Raw genomic sequence first — 20263 nt, forward strand, 5'->3', positions numbered from 1 at the left:
AAGCTGCGGCCTCCAGTACGGAGGCGGCCGTTCCAGGGTTCCCATGCCACTGTGAGGGCTCTCCCTATGTCGGAGCACCACCACCCAGCGAGAACGGCCAGGAACATCGGGCCTCCATAGAGGCAACTGTGGAGGCCTCAATAGGCCCGACTATGGGTGAACTGGGGTTGGGGACTGGACTTTGTGCCTTCCCTCATGGTGGGAGCCATTGTGGGGGGATGTTCTTTGTGTTTAAGACTCTCATTGGTGTTATGTCTGTATTCTTTCTTTGTGTGCTGCAAAATGGCAAAAAGCATTTCACTTCATTACACCTCGGTGTATGTGAATGTGACCAATAAAATACCTTTGATACCTTTGACCTTTGATCATGTTTCCTAACTGTTAAGTAATAATTATTTGGTCTCTTATTTTTCTCTTAGTTGAAAGAACTTGAAGAGGAATGGGTTAAATTGCCAACCTCGGCCCCCAAACAAACTAGGTTTCTGCGCTCTCAACAAGATCTCAAAGCCAAGTTTGAGCAGCATCAAGCAACAGGCGATGAAGAAGGGGGTCAGTAAAGTACATTGATTCTAAAAAACACAGTGTAAATACACAGTTTGATTTTTAAACTTGTTTCGCATCAGTTAATTTCCATGGATAGAACATAGAAATGGAAGCAGGAAGAAAATTGGCTGCCAACTTTGTTTATGTTAAAGGCAAACATATTGAAGGTATCTTATGATCTTCTTGCAGATGATGAGGAAGATGATGTTCCTGTTGTGGATGCTTATGAACTCTTAGAACCTGTTGAGATTCTTTTAAAGCTTCCAAAAGATTTCTATGATAAAATTGTAAGTGTGTTTAAATTACTGTAATCTTGCATATTTGGAACACTTTGTTTTGGTTGAGATTAAATGAAGGAATTCTATTTAATGTCCAGTTTTCATGTAAAAACTGCATTTTTTGCAACTTTAAATCAATGTCGTAGTTTGAATGCAATAATAAACTAACTTGAACTGAAATATTTAAGGTTTACTTTGGGTAGGATTGATGCTTTTATTTCTTGTTAGGATTTTATCTTTCATTCGTGTATTTTGAAAATTATAATGACTGTCGTAGCTGCTGAAGGGAGACTTATTTGAACCTGGATGTAGTTTTACGAAGGAGTGAAAGCTTCAGTCTATGGTCTGCAGTTCAAATTGCGGATGCAGAAAAATAGGGGCTACTTTTTTTTGTTCACTTTGTAAATTGTCATGTTATATGGTAGATCTGGTGTAAATGGGTCATGTTTGGCAAGATATTGGCTTAAATACTTCTCTGAAATTGGTCAGATTGAACTTGTTTCAATTGGCATCGTGGTTGAGGTAAATTGCTTCAAAACAACAAGCAATATGCTTTGTGTTCACATTGAAGTTTTTTTTTAAAAGATATTTAATGTCAGCATTGTTTTGACCAATAATCTCAAGTAGGGATTTAATTTGGCAAAAGTTTAAGAATAATCTGGCAATGATTGGTTGTCATTAGATCTGATGTGTTGATCAAACTAACCTAATTTTTCTCTTAATATAGGAAGCCAAAAAATGGCAGGAGCGCAAAGAAGCGCTGGAAGCCCTTGAGCTGCTTGTAAAAAATCCCAGACTAGAATCAGGAGATTATTCTGATGTTGTGAGAGCACTTAAAAGGGTAAATATATACTTGCTTTTTCACCAGCGTGCTTAATTGTAAACGCTGCTGATCTGTACTGTATTGTTTCTTTAGTGCAAATACCCCAATTGAAGAATTTGTGCAAGAATATAAACTAGATTTTTGGCCCTTGAAACTCCTTTTCACTCGTGCTGGGTTTTTGGGGAAGAAGAAATAGGATTGTGAGCACTGGATTTCAAGTGATGTTGAGCGATGCAGCACAATCTATTCTATTTCAATTATAATCTTGTAGGGCCGAGATGTCCTGTTTCCATGCTGTAATTGTTATATGGTTATATAATCAATCATAAGTGTAAAAATTGATTGTCTTGTGTTTTATGAAAGAGGTTGCTTTTTTCCTGCACATAATATTTTGGCTTTAGTTTCAAATTTTGCCACATCAGTTTTGTTTTTAAATTTCTTTTGGCTTTGCAATTTTTCTTATTAAGATGACCCTTTCTTAGAGGGAATGTAGTTATGCTTTATGGCTTTTGATAAGGATCTCTAAGTAAATGTAGAATGAGGAATAAATACTGCATGGAATATTGTGGAATAACTACTGAACATGTTATAATGGTACCTAGGAATCCTTTACATCCACCCAAGGGCAAAGGATAAGTCTATTGGTTTACTGTTGCTTGTGAAAAATCCTTTGCCGATTTTTGCTTGTGTAGCACTTCCTCACAATTGTACTGGACCACAAAACTAGATTGCATCTTTATTGCTTGATATACCTCGACCAGTTGAGTCAAACTAAGTAGATTGCATTTTATATTGGGGACTCCAAAGTAGACTTTGACCAAGTTGGCAAAGACGCTGGATACAGTGTTCCTATGCCTTTTCATAGCACTGCTGTATATTTCTGCCAAGTACACATTTTAGTTGATTGGTCACAAATAATGCTAACATTCGTAAGGTCACAATGATCCTTCAGCGATGTCTTGTCCACTGATCCGATCCATACTATGGTGGAAAGGTGGTCCATCTGAAACGTTAACATTTCTCTTTGCAGATGCTTTTGAACATCTTCAACCTTGTTTTTATTTCAGATTGCCAGATCTGAATTTTGAAATCATCTTTTTGATCTCCACTCTAGGTCATTGGAAAAGACTCTAACGTGCTGCTTGTCGCATTGGGTGCAAAGTGTCTCGCTGGCCTAGCTGCTGGGTTAAGGAAAAAGTTCCAAACCTATGCTGGACATGTAAGTGTTTAGGATTGGTGCAAATATATGATGCACATTTTTAGATTAGATTGCCTGTTATTGTCATTCAGACTGAAGTCTGAACGAAATTGCAGCAGTCATACATACAATACAATATGTATTGTAGTAAACACATATTAACATCCACCACAGTGAGTCCACCCAGCATCTTCTCACTGTGATGGAGGCAAAAGTCTTAGGTCTGCAGTCTCTTCCCTCCTCTTCTCCCTCTGCGCTGGGGCGATACCCCCCCGGGCGATGTTAAAAACAGTCCCGCGGCTCAAACACCGCGGCCCGGGGTGGTTGAAGCTGCCGCCCACCAGTTCTGCAGACGCAGCCGCTGGCCCGCGGCCGGACCCCGGACGCAGGCCACCACCGCCAGAACACCGTCCCAGCCACCCTCACGTGAGTACCGCACCGTCTTCAGCCTCGGGCTGGGCCGCCCCGACATGGGTGCCGAACCTCCCCCGGACCGGGCCGCCCCGACTTGGGCGTCGCTTCTTCCCCGGGCTGGGCTGCCCCGACTTGGGCGCCGAACCTCCCTCGGGCTGCCAGCGCCGCACCTCCCCGAGCTCGGCCGTTCCGACTGGAGTTTCGTTCCACCCTTGGGCTGGCCGCCCTCACGGGAGCGTCTCAACCTCTTCCAGCCCTGAGCCGGACCACCCTCACGGGAGCGAGCTCAGAGCGAGTCCTGGCGGGCTCTGCCTCCGGAGCCTCGAGGTCGTCAGGTCCATTAGGCCTCATCGGAGACGGAGGCAGAGAAGGGGAATACGGCAAAAAGGTCATATTCCCCCGCAGGGAGAGACTGCAAACCCCGTTTCAACCCCCCCCCCAAAAACACAAACTAAAACCAAAAAACTAGACTAACCAAAACAAAATAAACAACATAAAAAACACAAAACAACGGGACTGCCGGTAAGCCGCTGCAGCCAGAGCCGCGCCGCCACTCCGAATATAGACATATAGACTGCTTCTCAAATAGAATTTGTAATTCTGAGTAGCGTGAAATGAAATTTGGAGAAACTTTGTGTTGAGGATCCAAGATGATTACTGCCTTTTATGTAATGCCATGGCTTCTTTTAACATCCATTTAGATCTCCTTTTTTTCAATTAAGATTAGGACTTCTAATCAACCAAAACCGCAAATATTTTTCACCTATTCCACAGGCCAACATGACATCTGCCTGTATCTGTATCACCTTCACTGGTTGTCGCATTGATCAATTGCGAATATAGTTTTGAATTGTAATGTGCATTTTTTAAATGCTATAATTCCATGTTTAATGTCTCCCACAATTGTTCATCAATGGGTTTAATCTTTCAGGTGATGCCAACACTATTGGAAAAGTTTAAAGAGAAAAAACCTCTAGTAGTTCAAGCTTTGCAAGAAGCCATTGATGCAGTTTTTCTTACAGTAAGTTCAACATTCACACTTCTAAAGAATGTGTTGATATGTTAATAGTTGTCGGTTGTTTGCATATAGCTGTCACATTTTGGCTAATGATGGTACTGGTCCTAGATTGTGTATTTCCACAAGAGAAAATTTTACTTTGAGTCCACGTTACTTGAACTGTAGACTTGCGTCGTGACACGTAAATGATGTCGCGTAAATTACGCCCAAGTGGGACAGGCCCTTTAACCTGTATCAGTGCATGTGAATCTTTGCTGATGCAATGATTGCAACCATGGAAACTTTGAATTTGCCACTGTTCCTCTCCTGTAGCAAAATATAATCATGCATTCAGATTTCTGTAGATACACTTTTACTTTGCATCCAGGATGTCTTTTTATGTTTCTTGCCTGTGGCTATCAAACTGTACAACTCCTTCCCCTTATGTTGTGGCGTAGACCGAGACTGATTCCCCTTCCCACTCTTTGCACATCCCCAATCCTTTCCACTCATCACTTTAATTTAATGTTTCATGTATTTTGTGCTTTTATTACTGTTGGCAGATCAATTTCCCTCTTAACATAGAAACATAGAAATTAGGTGCAGGAGTAGGCCATTCAGCCCTTCGAGCCTGCACCGCCATTCAATATGATCATGGCTGATCATCCAGCTCAGTATCCCGTACCTGCCTTCTCTCCATACCCCCTGATCCCCTTAGCCACAAGGGCCACATCTAACTCCCTCTTAAATATAGCCAATGAACTGGCCTCAACTACCCTCTGTGGCAGAGAGTTCCAGAGATTCACCACTCTCTGTGTGATAAAAGTTCTTCTCATCTCGGTTTTAAAGGATTTCTCCCTTATCCTTAAGCTGTGACCCCTTGTCCTGGACTTCCCTAACATCGGGAACAATCTTCCTGCATCTAGCCTGTCCAACCCCTTAAGAATTTTGTAAGTTTCTATAAGATCCCCTCTCAATCTCCTAAATTCGAGAGAGTATAAACCAAGTCTATCCAGTCTTTCTTCATAAGACAGTCCTGACATCCCAGGAATCAGTCTGGTGAACCGTCTCTGCACTCCCTCTATGGCAATAATGTTCTTCCTCAGATTTGGAGACCAAAACTGTACGCAATACTCCAGGTGTGGTCTCACCAAGACCCTGTACAACTGCAGTAGAACCTCCCTGCTCCTATACTCAAATCATTTTGCAATGAAAGCTAACATACCATTCGCTTTCTTTACTGCCGGCTGCACCTGCATGCCTACCTTCAATGACTGGTGTACCATGACACCCAGGTCTCGCTGCATCTCCCCCTTTCCCAATCGGCCACCATTTAGATAATAGTCTGCTTTCCCGTTTTTGCCACCAAAATGGATAACCTCACATTTATCCACATTATACTGCATCTGCCAAACATTTGCCCACTCACCCAGCCTATCCAAGTCACCTTGCAGTCTCCTAGCATCCTCCTCACAGCTAACACTGCCCCCCCGCTTAGTGTCATCCGCAGACTTGGAGATATTGCCTTCAATTCCCTCATCCAGATCATTAATATATATTGTAAATAGCTGGGGTCCCAGCACTGAGCCTTGCGGTACCCCACTAGTCACTGCCTGCCATTGTGAAAAGGACCCGTTTACTCCTACTCTTTGCTTCCTGTTTGCCAGCCAGTTCTCTATCCACATCAATACTGAACCCCCAATGCCGTGTGCTTTAAGTTTGTATACTAATCTCTTATGTGGGACCTTGTCGAAAGCCTTCTGGAAGTCCAGATACACCACATCCACTGGTTCTCCCTCCCCTATCCACGCTACTAGTTACATCCTCAAAAAATTCTATAAGATTCGTCAGACATGATTTACCTTTCGTAAATCCATGCTGACTTTGTCCAATGATTTCACCACTTTCCAAATGTGCTGCTATCCCATCTTTAATAACTGACTCCAGCAGTTTCCCCACTACCGATGTTAGACTAACTGGTCTGTAATTCCCTATTTTTCTCTCTCCCTCCCTTCTTAAAAAGTGGGGTTACGTTTGCTACCCGCCAATCTTCAGGAACTACTCCAGAATCTAAAGAGTTTTGAAAGATTATTACTAATGCATCCACTATTTCTGGAGCTACTTCCTTAAGTACTCTGGGATGCAGCCTATCTGGCCCTGGGGATTTATCGGCCTTTAATCCATTCAATTTACCCAACACCACTTCCCGGCTAACCTGGATTTCACTCAATTCCTCAAACTCCTTTGACCTGCGGTCCCCTGCTATTTCCGGCAAATTATTTATGTCTTCCTTAGTGAAGACGGAACCAAAGTAGTTATTCAATTGGTCCGCCATATCCTTGTTCCCCATGATCAACTCGCCTGTTTCTGACTGCAAGGGACCTACATTTGTTTTAACTAATCTCTTTCTTTTCACATATCTATAAAAACTTTTGCAGTCAGTTTTTATGTTCCCTGCCAGTTTTCTTTCATAATCTATTTTCCCTTTCCTAATTAAGCCCTTTGTCCTCCTCTGCTGGTCTTTGAATTTCTCCCAGTCCTCCGGTATGCTGCTTTTTCTGGCTAATTTGTACGCATCATCCTTCGCTTTGATACTATCCCTGATTTCCCTTGTTATCCATGGATGTACTACCTTCCCTGATTTATTCTTTTGCCAAACTGGTATGAACAATTTTTGTAGTTCATCCATGCAGTCTTTAAATGTCTTCCATTGCATATCCACCGTCAACCCTTTTAGAATTAATTGCCAGTCAATCTTGGCCAATTCACGTCTCATACCCTCAAAGTTACCTTTCTTTAAGTTCAGAACCATTGTTTCTGAATTAACAATGTCACTCTCCATCCTAATGAAGAACTCAACCATATTATGGTCACTCTTGCCCAAGGGGGCACGTACAACAAGATTGCTAACTAACCCTTCCTCATTACTCAATACCCAGTCTAAAATAGCCTGCTCTCTCGTTGGTTCCTCTACATTCCTCTTGGGATAAAGTCTTATATTGTACAGTGTTTGGGACAAAGACCCATCATTGCCTCTGTACTCCACAATTTGAGATTTGTAATAGAAAAAAATCACATAAAGTGCACATTCTCATATTTTAATAAAGGCTATATTTATACATTTATACAATTAGAGCAGTGTTTATACGTAGCCCCCCCATTTCGGGGCACCATAATGTTTGGGGCACATAGGTGTTTGTAATTGCTCAAGTGTGTTTAATTTCCTCCTTAATGTATGTATAAGAGAACTCTCAGCATTTAGTCTTTCCTCCAGTCTTTCCATCACCTTTGGAAATGTTTATTGCTGTTTATCAACATGAGGACCAAATTTGTGCCAATGGAAGTCAAATAAGCCATTATGAGACTGAGAAACGAGAATAAAACTGTGAGAGACATCAGCCAAACCTTAGACTTACCAAAATCAACTGTTTGGAACATCATTAAGAAGAAAGGCCACTAGTGAGCTTACTAATTGCAAAAGGACTGGCAGGCCAAAGGAAGACCTCCGCAGATGATGACAGAAGAATTCTCTATAATAAAGAAAATTCCCCAAACACCTGTCCGACAGATGAGAAACACTCTTCAGGTGTGGATTTGTCAATGACCACTGTCCGCAGAAGACTAAATGAACATAAATACAGAGGCCACAGTGCAAGATGCAAACCACTGGTTAACTGCAAAAATAGGATTTCAGTTTGCCAAGAAGTATTTAAAAGAGCAACCACAGAGTCTTATGGACAGATGAGATGAACTTGTATCAGAGTGATGGCAAGAGCAAAGTATGGAAGAGAGAAGGAACTGCCCAAGATTCAACGCATACCCCCTCATCTGTGAAACACTGTGGTGGCGGTGTTATGGCCTGGGCATGTATGGCTGCTGAAGATACTGGCTCACTTATCTTCATTAATGATACTGCTGCTGATAGTAGCATAATGAATTCTAAAGTGTATAGACACATCCTATCTGCTCAAGTTCAAACAAATGCCTCAAAACTCATTGGCCAGCAGTTCATTCTACAGCCAGGCAATGATCCCTAACATACTGCTAAAGCAACAAAGGAGTGTTTCAAAGCTTAAATGGTCAATTCTTGAGTGGCCAAGTCAATCACCTGATCTGGAACCAATGGAGCATGCCTTTTATATGCTGAAGAGAACACTGAAGGGGACTAGCCCCCAAAACAAGCATAAGCTAAAGATGGCTGCAATACATGCCTGGCTGAGCATCACCAGAGAAGACACTCAACAATTGGTGATGTCCATGAACTGGCCTTTATTCAAATCTGACAATGTGCACTTTAACCACATGTGATTTTTTTAAACTTAATTAATTTTTTTACAAATCTCAAATTGTGGAGTACAGGGGCCAATAATAAATGATGGATCTTTGTCCCAAACATGGAGGGCATTGTACATCATCCAAGAATAGGGAAAGAGACTTGTGTGTGAATTATGAGTTTCGTGATCACCTGATACCCCAAATCTCCACATTGTGACACTTTCTGTGACTGCTGATCCTGGCGATGTTTGCATAGTAACGCATGAAAAATGGGTCCTGTCTAACACAGCAGAGATTCAGCCGCCTCATTTGACTCTGAAGATCAGTCTCGACCTGATGCCTCTCTGCCACAAACTCGTGACCTGCTGAGTTCCTCCAGCAGTTTATTTTTCGCTCATAATTTTTGTCTTTGGCTCTTTGTTACTTTCTTTGACTTCAGTCGACAATTGTTGTAGTTCTTTGGTAAATGCCAGCAGTTCATTTGGCTTATCTGATGAAAACGATTATCTATGGAAGTTGTCGTAGTTAATTGTCAAATTTTAGAATTTATTAGATTGGAACATTAATTTTGTGGTTTTGTATCTTGTCCATCACATTTCATTGAAACTTTTGCATGAACAAATGCTGCCAAAATATTGTTCAGAAAATGTAGAAAGGAGTAACAAATTTAATAATGTTTGCATTTAGACCACATTACAGAGCTTGAGTGAAGATGTGTTGGCTGTAATGGATAACAAAAATCCATCCATCAAGCAACAAGCAGCACTCTTCTTGGCAAGAAGCTTCTGTCACTGTACTGCATCCACATTGCCAAAAAGCCTTTTAAAACCACTTTGTGCTGCACTGCTTAAGGTATGCAACAGAATATGAAAGTTTATGAACCTGTTGTGATTTAAATATTATTTTCGAAATCTTTTTGCCTTATTTTAAACAATATATTGTCTATAAATAAAATATTTTGTGAACCCAGAAAACTAATATAATCCTATTCTGCTCAGCAAATTAATGATTCTGCACTTGAAGTGAGGGATGCTGCCTTTGAAGCACTGGGTACTGCTCTGAAAGTTGTTGGCGAGAGAATCATGAATCCTTTCCTTGCTGATGTTGATAAGTTGAAACTTGAAAAGGTGAGTCATTATGCAATGAATGTTTTACATTTTATAATCAATGTTTCACAAGTAACAAGATTTTCATTTTAAAATCATAATGTTTCACATACTTGCTGATGGGGTCATAGAGCCTTACAGCACAGAAACAGACCCTTTGGCCCATGCCAACCAAGATGTCCCACCTGCTTACATTTGGCCCATATCCTGATAAATCTTTCTGGTTCATGTGCCTGTCCAAGTGTCTTTTAGGTGTGGAATATTTTCTTATGTGGTTTTCCTCTTGCTGTCTTAAATTCAATAAGGCCACTTGGCACACAAACTTAGACTTGACACAAAACACAGGATATTCCAGACATATTCCACTAATCTATGCCATTCTTCTTCACTATTTGCAACTCTACCTCTTTTGGTATCATTGGCAAGCTTACTAACCAACCTTCCACATTGAGGTCAAAGCCATTTGTATGTATCACAAATAAAAGGACCCAGCGCAATTCAATTCAATTCAACTTTATTGTCATTGCACAGATACAAGTTTGGGTACAACGAAATGCAGTTTAGCGTCAGTCCGTAGTAATAGTGCAATATAGAAATAAAAATACAGAATAAGCAAACAATGTGGACGGCGAGACTGGAGAAATCTATCGGCGGGATTCCGAGTTCAGCAATGTGATAGTGTTGTTGTAGAAGCTGTTCCTCATCCTACTAGTACGAGACCTGAGGCTCCTGTACCGCCTCCCTGATGGGAGGAGGGCAAACAGTCCATGGTTAGGGTGGGAGGGGTCTTTGATGATCTTCCCGGCCCGTCTCAGACACCGTTTTCGGTGGAGGGCATCCATGGCAGGGAGCGGGGCACCGATGATGTACTGAGCGGTTTTCACCACCCGTTGTAGTGCCTTCCTGTCCGCTACGGTGCAACTGCTGTACCATACCGTGAAGCAGGTGGTCAGGATGCTTTCAATGGTACAGCGGTAAATGTTGGTCAGGGTCTGGGGGGACAGGTGAGCTTTCTTGAGCCTCCTCAGGAAGTAAAGGCGCTGCTGCGCCTTTTTGATCAGCTTGGTGTTTGTTGAGGGACCAGGACAGATCCTCCGAGATGTGTACCCCGAGGAATTTGTAGTTGGAGACGCGCTCCACCTCAGTCCCGTTTATATGGATGGGGGTATGTCTGCCCCCTCTGTTCTTCCTGAAGTCAACAATAATTTCCTTCGTCGTCTTGGAGTTGAGGACGAAATTATTGTTGGCACACCAGGTTGTCAGGTGCTGGACTGTAGGCTAACTCATCGTTGTCACTGATCAGTCCTACCACCGTGGTGTCGTCTGCAAATTTAATGATGGCGTTGCAGCCATTCTTAGGGATGCAGCCATGGGTGAAGAGGGAGTAGAGGAGAGGGCTGAGCACACAGCCCTGTGGCACGTGTTCAGTGTTATAGTGGAGGAGCAGAGTCCCTGCAGAGCACCACTGGTCATGGACCTCCAGCCAAAACAACACCCACCCACTCAGCCTACTACGAAGAAGTCAGTTCTGAATGACCAATAACTTTGGACCCCATGCGTGTTTATCTTTTGGATCAACTGCCCTGAGGGACATTAAAGACTTCATCAAATGCTTAACTAAAATCCATGTAGACCATCTCTATCCTCGGGTAATTATTTCTACTCCTGGCTGGAATCTTGGAATAGATTTTTACGGTTAAGCATGCGGTAAGGGCCGCTGTGTCTTAGTAACACAATGCAAGGTTATAGAAACTGCTTTCTCTTTCCACTGCCTTAAATTGCAAATTCTGCTTTCAATACAATCAATTTTCAAAGAAGAAGATTATAGTTTGAAGAATAATGTGGAATAATTTTGTGTATAATTATATTTGAGAAGTGCGGCTGCCATCAGTCATGAGCAGACAAGGTAAAGGGTTGAGAGGTTTACATACAACGGTACAGTACAAAGCAGGCCCTTCGGCCCACAATGCCTGTACTGAACATGACCAATTCTTATCAGCCTGCATATAATCCATATCCCTCCATTTTCCTACATATTCATGGGCCTATCCAAAAGTCTCTTAAATGCCACTATCACAACTGCCTTAATCACCACCCCCTCCCCTGGGCAGCTTGTTCCAACCGCTCGCTTCCCTCTGTGTATAAAAAAAATCCTTGCACTGAGTGTCATCTTCAAATTTTGCTCTCTCGCCATAAAGCTGTGTAGTATTTGATCCCAGGGGAAAGGTTCTGACTGTCTACCCTATCTATGCCTCTCATCTTTTCATATATTTATATCAGATCTCCCTGCAACCTCTGGTGTTTGGGTGTTGACTCTGAGTTGACACTGTTTTGAGACAGTGTAAGATCATGTCTGGTATCACAAATGTTCTTCATGATTTGAATATTGTCTTTCGTTTTAGATTAAAGAATCTTCAGAAAAAGTAGAACTTGTTCACGGGAAGAAAAGTAATGCATCAAAAGAGGCAAATGTTGGAGCTACAGGAAAAGGATGTTCAGCCTCAAGCAGTGGGGACAAAGCAGATGCTTCTGCGACCAGAACTGGTGTGCTGTCAAAGAAGACTTCTGCAAACAAGGTAGTGAGTCACTCTGCCAACGGGCACCGCCGATTGGCAGCCCCGTCAACAGTCTGTCTGTTTTTTTGTCTTTTATTTTTAGTGTGTTACAAGTTTGTGCAAATGTTCTCCGGTTTGTTTTATGTAGGGGAGGGGGTCGGGGGAAATTGTTTTCAGTTTAATTTTCGGGTCGCTCTGCGGCCTACCATGGATGGAGCTGGAAGCCTCATGGGACTGAATTGAGCCCCACCGCAGGGCGTGGACTTAACCTCGGAGCTGATCCCTTGCCTGGGATCGTTCCAACTGCGGCCTGTGTACTTGGCATCAACAGCTAGCAGTCTAGGGAGAGGCCGAGTCGGGAAGTTTCAACGACGCAGAGGCTCGACCAGCCCCGATCCGAGATCTGATCGCCAGCACAGGAGATCTGACATCCCCACGATGCAGGAGCTGATCACCCCGATGGGGAGGGCCCAAACAACGCCGGCTACAGGAGTCGAGATCATCCCGTCAATGGAGGGTTTGAGGCCCCGACCGCGGGAGAACAAAGAAGGGAAGAGATTTGAACTTTTTTTTTTTTGCCTTCCATCACAATGAGGAATGTGAAGGAGTCACTGTGGTGAATGTTTATGTTAAAATGTATTTTGTGTGTTCCTTGCTTTTTATTTGTATGACTGCCTTGGCAAATGAAATTCCTCATATGTTGCGAAATGTACTTGGCTAAAAGTATGATTGTGATTGTGATTTTTTATTTTGTTCTGAATAATGTGGTTGTAAAATTTATTTGTATTTAGCATTTTAATGATATGCAATGGTGTTGGTTAGAGTTGCATTCAGTATAGATGCAAGGTTATTTTGCACACCTGGTGTCTGCAAAATTACTGACCAACACTCCACACTGAATACATTGGAGCTAAATTTAGTGCTTGTACTGAGTAATACATTTCACAAATGGAAAATATTACATCTGATCAATAATGCTTCTGTGGTAGTGTAATTCATAAGAACCACTTCAAGTACTTTAGTGAGGATAATTGTTTAAGAAACATTTGTACTTGATATTTTACAGTCTGCTGGGGCATCCAAAAAAATGAAGGCAGTTGTGCCTCCTTCTGGTCCAAGTGGGAAAGGGAAAAAAGCAGTTGAAATTAAAGAGGACCTGTCTGTAAGTGATCACTTTTGAATACTTGTACTTGAAATACCTGTGAACCTGCTTAACATTCAAAATGATCTCCCATGTTTAACTGCAAAACAGTGGAATTATTTGGTGGGGGGGTAAATGGGGCCGTAATGAATATGACAAATTAACTCTTTCTCGTTGTTCTCTTTAAACTGGCTCTTAATCAAAAAATTTTGTTATTTCAAATCTAAACCTATTGTTATTTTGTGGTGATGCGTTGCGATTCTGCTCTGTTTCCATTGTATCTTTTAGGATTGTCTTCAGGATTTTTGCAACTATTTCAAATTTTCAATGTTTAAAGTTTTTTTTTCTCCTTCTTTGGAAGATTGAAGTTTGTGAAGAGCAAGCTGCAGCTATACTACCAGCCACCTGCTTACAGCAACTTGACAGCAGCAATTGGAAGGAAAGGTTAGCCAGTATGGAGGAGTTCCAGAAGGTATCTTAACAGGCTTGGAATAATGTTTTGTGCGAACCCGAGGAATAACACGTAGTGTTGTTGATGTTTGTATTTAGTCTTCCTAATTTGTGGCATGCTACATCAATATGCTAACTTCATTAGGGTTTCCAAATCAAGTTGAGCATAAAACCTGTGTGCCAGGGAGTGCTAAATATTGTGTAAAAAGGAACTACAGATGCTGGTTTAAACCGAAGCTGGAGTAACTCAGCGGGACAGGCAGCATCTCTGGAGAGAAGGAATGGGCGACGTTTCAGCCCGAGACGAAGAAGGCTCTCGACCCAAAACGTCATCCATTCCTTCTCTGCCGAGTTGCTGCCTGACCTGCTGAAGCACCAGCTTTGTGTCTATCTAGTGATAAATATTGATGTTAAATATTATAATTTGTGCAACACTTTATATTTTAAATGTCTCAAAATGGCGGCGCCTCGCGTTAGCGGCCTCTGCAGTCCGTCTGTCTTTTTTATTTTTGTCCTGTTGAGTGTATAGTTTGGTTGTAGTTTATATATTGTTTTTAGCTGTGTATATGGGGGGGACTTTTAAATCTCTTCCCTGTACGGGGGACCCGACCTTTTCCCTTGTCGTTGGGGCCTAGTACCGTGGAGCGGCCTCCAACTGGAATGACCTGGGAGCTCCAGTCGCGGAGCCTGCGGACTCAACATCGTGGAGCTGGCCGGCTTCGGAGCGTGGAGAGCTGTGGTGGCGCGCGGCTGCGACCCGACTTCGGAGCTTTGGAGGCTCCAGCCGCATGTCCAGTGGACGGTGGCATTGGGAGCTCGCGGGTCCCTGATGGGAGACTGCTTTTCGGAGCTCCCGCAATGGCAACTTCTACCCGAATTGCGGGATTGAAAACGACCCGGAGCGAGGCCTTACATCGCCCTGCGCGGCTTTAATGGCCGCAGGCGCTGGGGAGTTTAACATTGGGAGAAGAAAGGAAAACGGGAGAGACAATGACTTTGCCTTCCATCACAGTGAGGAGGAGGTTCACTGTGATGGATTTTTATATTAATTGTGTCTTGTTAATTGGTTCTTGTTGTAGGACTGCAGAAACCAAAATTTGTTTTAACTTCATTTGAGGCTCAAATGACAATAAGCAGTATTGTGTGGTGTGTATTGTATTAGCTATTCTTGTTCCAACTGGTTAAGTGATCATTTTAATCTTATTTTGAATATCAGGTAATAACATTTATATGCCATGCCTCTTTTTGTAATATAATCAACTTTCAGATATCAAACTTTAATGTAGCAAAAGCTTCTGTGATGCTTCATCAAATAAAACGCTGATACATGACCGCAAGGGGAAATAAAATAAATAATTGAAGGCTTGATTAGAGGTTATAAAGTGGAGACTGAAAGATGCAAGGAGGAATTTCCAAATCGTTGCAGCAGTTAGAAGCAGTCAAGGAAGATATTCTCCAATAGTTTTTCCACTCGGCAGTTGAAGGTTTAATGGCTTATAGTGAAGTGATCGAGGTTGAATTTGCACTGTTCCAAAACTGGAGGAGTGTGATCTTTAGCCAGGAGAAGATTTGAAACAAAAGTTTGAGGCCTCTGTTTAGAAGCGCACTTAAGCGGGGAAGTTTGTTCTGATTAAAATATAAATGGAATACCAAATATTTCTTGAATAAAATACAATGTTTTTACTAAGTTAAATGCATGATTAATGTTAAGTAAATTTGAGAGCTATCATTGCTAGTTCCAAGAATTACCCCCCTTTAGGATTATTTTCCCCTCGCTTCATCTTCCATCAACCTGATTTATCTTGAATTTAACTTGTAAATGTTCACATTTCAACAACCAGATCTGTATTAATGTTTTATTGATGTGGCTACTGTTTCTGAAAGTATCAGTGGCTATTGCCGTTTTTATATAATGGTTTAGAATATTGCATTCAAGTTCCTGGGAAGAGTGGGTGGGGTGAGGCGGTTGACTAGAACCAAGTGGTCAATTTACCATCATATTCTGCAGGGCGTAGAAGCCACGGAGAAGAAATCGCTGCCTTGTCAGGCACTTGTACGGATGCTTGCTAAGAAGCCAGGCTGGAAGGAAACCAATTTCCAGGTATGATTATAAACTCTAGATCTATTACTCTACAGATATTTTACTCAATTTTCTTTTTGAACTTTTGGGTGTGAAAACTAAAGGGATTGTGTGCTGCTGTTCACTGAGGAATGGTACTCTGTAAACGCTGTGTGCATGGATATTACATTGCAGGGGTTCCCTGGGAAGAACTGGCTTGTGGAAATCAGACTACTTGCCAATTTGGGAGAATTATAGGAAGAGTAATGTATAGAAAGTGCAGAACAATATGATATGGGTACGATAAGATAAATTTCATTTCATAGAAACATAGAAATTAGGTGCAGGAGTAGGCCATTCGGCCCTTCGAGCCTGCACCGCCATTCAATATGATCATGGCTGATCATCCAACTCAGTATCCCGTACCTGCCTTCTCTCCATACCCTCTGATCCCCTTGGCCACAAGGGCCACAACTAACTCCCTCTTAAATATAGCCAATGAACTGGCCTCAACTACCCTCTGTGGCAGAGAGTTCCAGAGATTCACCACTCTCTGTGTGAAAAAAGTTCTCCTCATCTCGGTTTTAACGAGAAAGGTTGGTTTAACTACCTTTCCTGGCAGCTTGTTCCATATACCTCGCACCCTTGGAGTGGAAAAAGTTGTCCATTAGGCTCTTATTTAAATCTTGCCCCTGTCACCTTATGTCCTCTGGTTCATGATCCATTGCCTTGTCAGATGTCTGCTTTTGTGACAGTAGGTGAACTGCAATGGGCCAAGGGTGTCTGAGAGGCTGATGGTGGATGTCAGAGCCGCTGTTCTTTCCACTGGTTCACTTTCAGGAAGGCTGATGTGACGTTTGTGATACTGACTGTGGTACAGGGGCACCTGAGGGTGCACTCACTGGGTGGATGATAGTATGCCAATAATCTTCTGCTCAGAATGAGCGTAGCCACCATAGATCTCGTCACACATGGGCACATTGTGCCAGTGACCCTGCTATGCTTCAGTTAACAAAATGCTCTTGTTAACCCCTCAGGTGATGCAAATGAAATTACACATTGTTGCACTGATCGCCCAAAAAGGGAACTTTTCTAGAATATCTGCTGAAGTTGTAATGGATGGGCTGGTTGACAAAATAGGAGATATAAAATGTGGAGTTAAAGCAAAGGAAGCACTGACTGCTATTGCAGCAGCATGTTCTCTTCCCTGGACTGCTGAACAGGTAAGAACAATCTGACATCCAAATTAGTTCTTATAACTTATTTCTTCAAATGAAAGATTGAAATACAAAATGCAGGTTGTATCGATGTAACAAGTCAATTACCATCCATCCAGAAAAATTGCCACTATCTTGATGGTGCTTTCACATCAGTGGGATGAGGGGAAGCAGGGATCAACAGATTTTAATCAAATACACAGCTGGGGAAAGACCAAATAGAAAAATGTGAGAAAGGAATTGGAAGTTAACGAAGAAGAGACAATCGGATATTGTGTTGGTGTGTACAGCGGGACTCGGTGATGTTCCTGCAAAAGAAATGCAATTCAATCGAACCCTGGGACTGAAGTGAAGTAAAGTTGATATTGGAAAGTATAACAATTATATTTAAATGATTAGGACTAGGGAACAAGGATAATTCTAAGTGGTGTAGGTTAGAGTGAATTTGCATTGTCGGCTGCATGTGTAAGTAAGTTTATTGGACAAGTATTCACATACAAGGAATGTGCTTGTAATGACAACAAATAATGACAGACAGCATTTAATTGTTCAGATAACTACCGGCAAAGTCACCTTGCATTGTTAAAATGGTGCTTTTGGTAATACCATGCTTTTTGCATCCTTGCTCTTGATAACAGAAATAATTTTGCAATTCCGGAGTATTTTTGGCATTCTAACTAAAAAAATAAAAATATGCCTCAAAGCAAATGAATGTAACTGAATGAATTGTGTTAGGAATAAATAAGCCATGAATGAGACGGGATCCAATGGTCTTGTCAGGGTGGCTTCCCTTTGTGGAAGGAGCTAGAAGTAGGGCCATCCATTTTAAGCACACAAGGTAAAACACATTCTGAAGGTTGTGCGTCTTTGTTCTTGCTGAGAGTGATGGAAGTGTTGTTACTTCTAAGGCAGATGCTGATAGATTCTGAAGCGGGGGGGGGTGCATGGATGGATGGCTTCCATGTATGTTGAGAATGCAGAGCTGAGATTGCAAAGACTCAGTCATAACCTTATCAAATGATAGAGCAGGTTTTAGGGAATGAGTAGCAATTTAATTCCTATGCTCATGGGAATACTCTGATGAACCACTCTGGTGTTAAGTGGTTTAGGTGCGCTCTAATTTCAAGAATGTCAGGAATTCCATGATTTGTAAATTGAAATACTTTGGATATTTGGCTTTAAAATAAATCTCGTAATAATACAACAAACACATTGAATCGAAGATAGACACAAAATGCTGGAGTAACTCAGCTGGACAGGCAGCATCTATGTAGAGAAGGAATGGGTGACATCTTGGGCCATTCCGAAAGGGATCCAGTCTGAACAAGGGTCTCGACTAGAAATGTCACCCATTCATTCTCTACAGAGATGCTCTAGCCCGCTGAATTTTTCTAGAATTTTGTATCTGGCTTCGATTTAAAACAGCATCTGCAGTTCTTTCCTACACACCCATGGAATCGGCCACAAAAAGCTCTTAGCTGAATGGCATGTTAGTTGGGTTTGGGTTTATTATTGTCACGTATTATGGAAACGGATCAGTTATATCATTCAATAAATTAAGTTCAACCTCGAGAATGATACTGCAAAGGGGAAGATAGAGTGCAGAATGTTTCTCAGCATTGTAGCACATCACTTCTTGCAACTCTGCAGATGGTTTTTGTATTTTTACCTAGATTGCTGCTTTTTTAAAATTGTCTGCCTATTGATAGAATTAGAAAAAAATAGCAATTTAGTAAAAGGAATGATATTGTTTGTGGTGAATGAGTACTTAGCGACCCAGTATTTAATGTGCAAAGCTCTTATGTATTGTTTCTCTTACAAGGAATAGACCAAAGTATATGTTCAAATGCAGTTCAAGGTCTTCCCACATTTTAACACTGAGTTTAAAGCAGTTGTATGTGCATTGTCTGCAGGTTGTTGCCATGGCTTTTGCACAGAAAAATCCCAAAAACCAATCTGAAATTCTAAACTGGTTGGCAGCTGCCATCAAGGAGTTTGGATTTGCTGGGTAGGCTTATTTTTTCAGATGTTGAGTAGACTTTCAATTATTTCTGTTGTAACTGCTTGCATTTGTTTGGGGTTAATTGTAGAATATATTAAACCAAATAATATGTGTCTTTTTACAATACTGGCGAGATTTGAGGAATAAGATTATTATTCAGTTTTTTACACCAATACACTGTTCTTAACAAAAATCTATCCATCATGTGAAACCTTATAATTAACAGATATAAATTAGATAACTTCAACACTGAAAGTCAAAAAGTTTTCATGACAGACAAATCATCATAGTTTTTACCACCAATTTGGACACCAAAAATGTGACATTAAAAACATTCAAATGTGACATTCATTTAGTCATGATTATTAAATTCATAAATAAACATCTTATGGCCCCTCGTACATATACGTTTTGATAATGATCTAGGGAAATATCATCTTCAATACCAGGAGAAAAAAACAATAACATAAAGATAATACAGTCCAGTAAAGATCCCTTAATGGTCATTGTGCTTGGTCACAACGGCCGTTATCGGGGTCGGTACCTCCGTAAGTTAAACCATGCAGGCTCCAAAATAATGCTTTTCAAAAACCCAATGAGGTATCCTATGGTAGTAGTGGTTTTTGGGCAAGTTAATTATTTTCCAATTTAATATATCAAAAACATTGGTGTTAAAAACGCAACAACCATTTACGATGTATTTTCCGACTTTTTAAAATCAATTAAAACAAACAAATGGACATAAACTGTTCATCAAAATTACGAAACTGAGCCAATCTTCAATTTGGCAACACACCCTCTTGTTTACCTTTCGTACGGACCAAGTTGCGAACTTCACTCCTTCGTGTCAACTTCAGGAAGCTCCGCAACAACCGTTATGGAGACATTTTACTTAATAAAAAAAATCAGCCCAAATCAAATGATCTGACGAATCATCGACCACTGATAACTCAAATCAATAAGTAATGTACCGTTTAGGTCACATTGGTGAAAATATTTGGTCACTGGTGGACACCATGCGACAACCGTTACACAAAATGTTTTATCTATTCTGGTGCCATTTTTGGAAACTTTCCATCAATATGCTATTTTTTCTTTTATTGATACCATGTTAGTCATGAACCCAATAAAGTGCTTGTCAACTTTTTTGAAGGAATTTCAAATTTGACTCTTTGTCAAATTCTTGTGTGCAGTATTGTAAAAAG

General features: G+C 41.4%; 1 protein-coding gene across 2 annotated transcripts in view; it reads left to right on the forward strand.

Moving 5' to 3' along the window:
- The window catches only part of ckap5 (cytoskeleton associated protein 5), a 63441-nt gene that overhangs the window by 14937 nt on the left and 28241 nt on the right, over positions 1–20263 (forward strand). For both annotated transcript variants that reach the window (XM_055649127.1, XM_055649126.1), the window contains exons 6-18: positions 420–549; positions 733–830; positions 1549–1662; positions 2759–2863; positions 4188–4277; positions 9216–9380; positions 9527–9655; positions 12037–12210; positions 13256–13351; positions 13692–13802; positions 15789–15881; positions 16877–17062; positions 18970–19064. In XM_055649127.1, coding sequence (XP_055505102.1) covers positions 420–549; positions 733–830; positions 1549–1662; positions 2759–2863; positions 4188–4277; positions 9216–9380; positions 9527–9655; positions 12037–12210; positions 13256–13351; positions 13692–13802; positions 15789–15881; positions 16877–17062; positions 18970–19064 — 1586 coding nt within the window. The remainder of the gene's footprint in view (positions 1–419; positions 550–732; positions 831–1548; positions 1663–2758; positions 2864–4187; positions 4278–9215; positions 9381–9526; positions 9656–12036; positions 12211–13255; positions 13352–13691; positions 13803–15788; positions 15882–16876; positions 17063–18969; positions 19065–20263) is intronic.

Source organism: Leucoraja erinacea, chromosome 18, assembly GCF_028641065.1.
Source record: "Leucoraja erinacea ecotype New England chromosome 18, Leri_hhj_1, whole genome shotgun sequence".
Classification (NCBI taxonomy): domain Eukaryota; kingdom Metazoa; phylum Chordata; class Chondrichthyes; order Rajiformes; family Rajidae; genus Leucoraja; species Leucoraja erinaceus.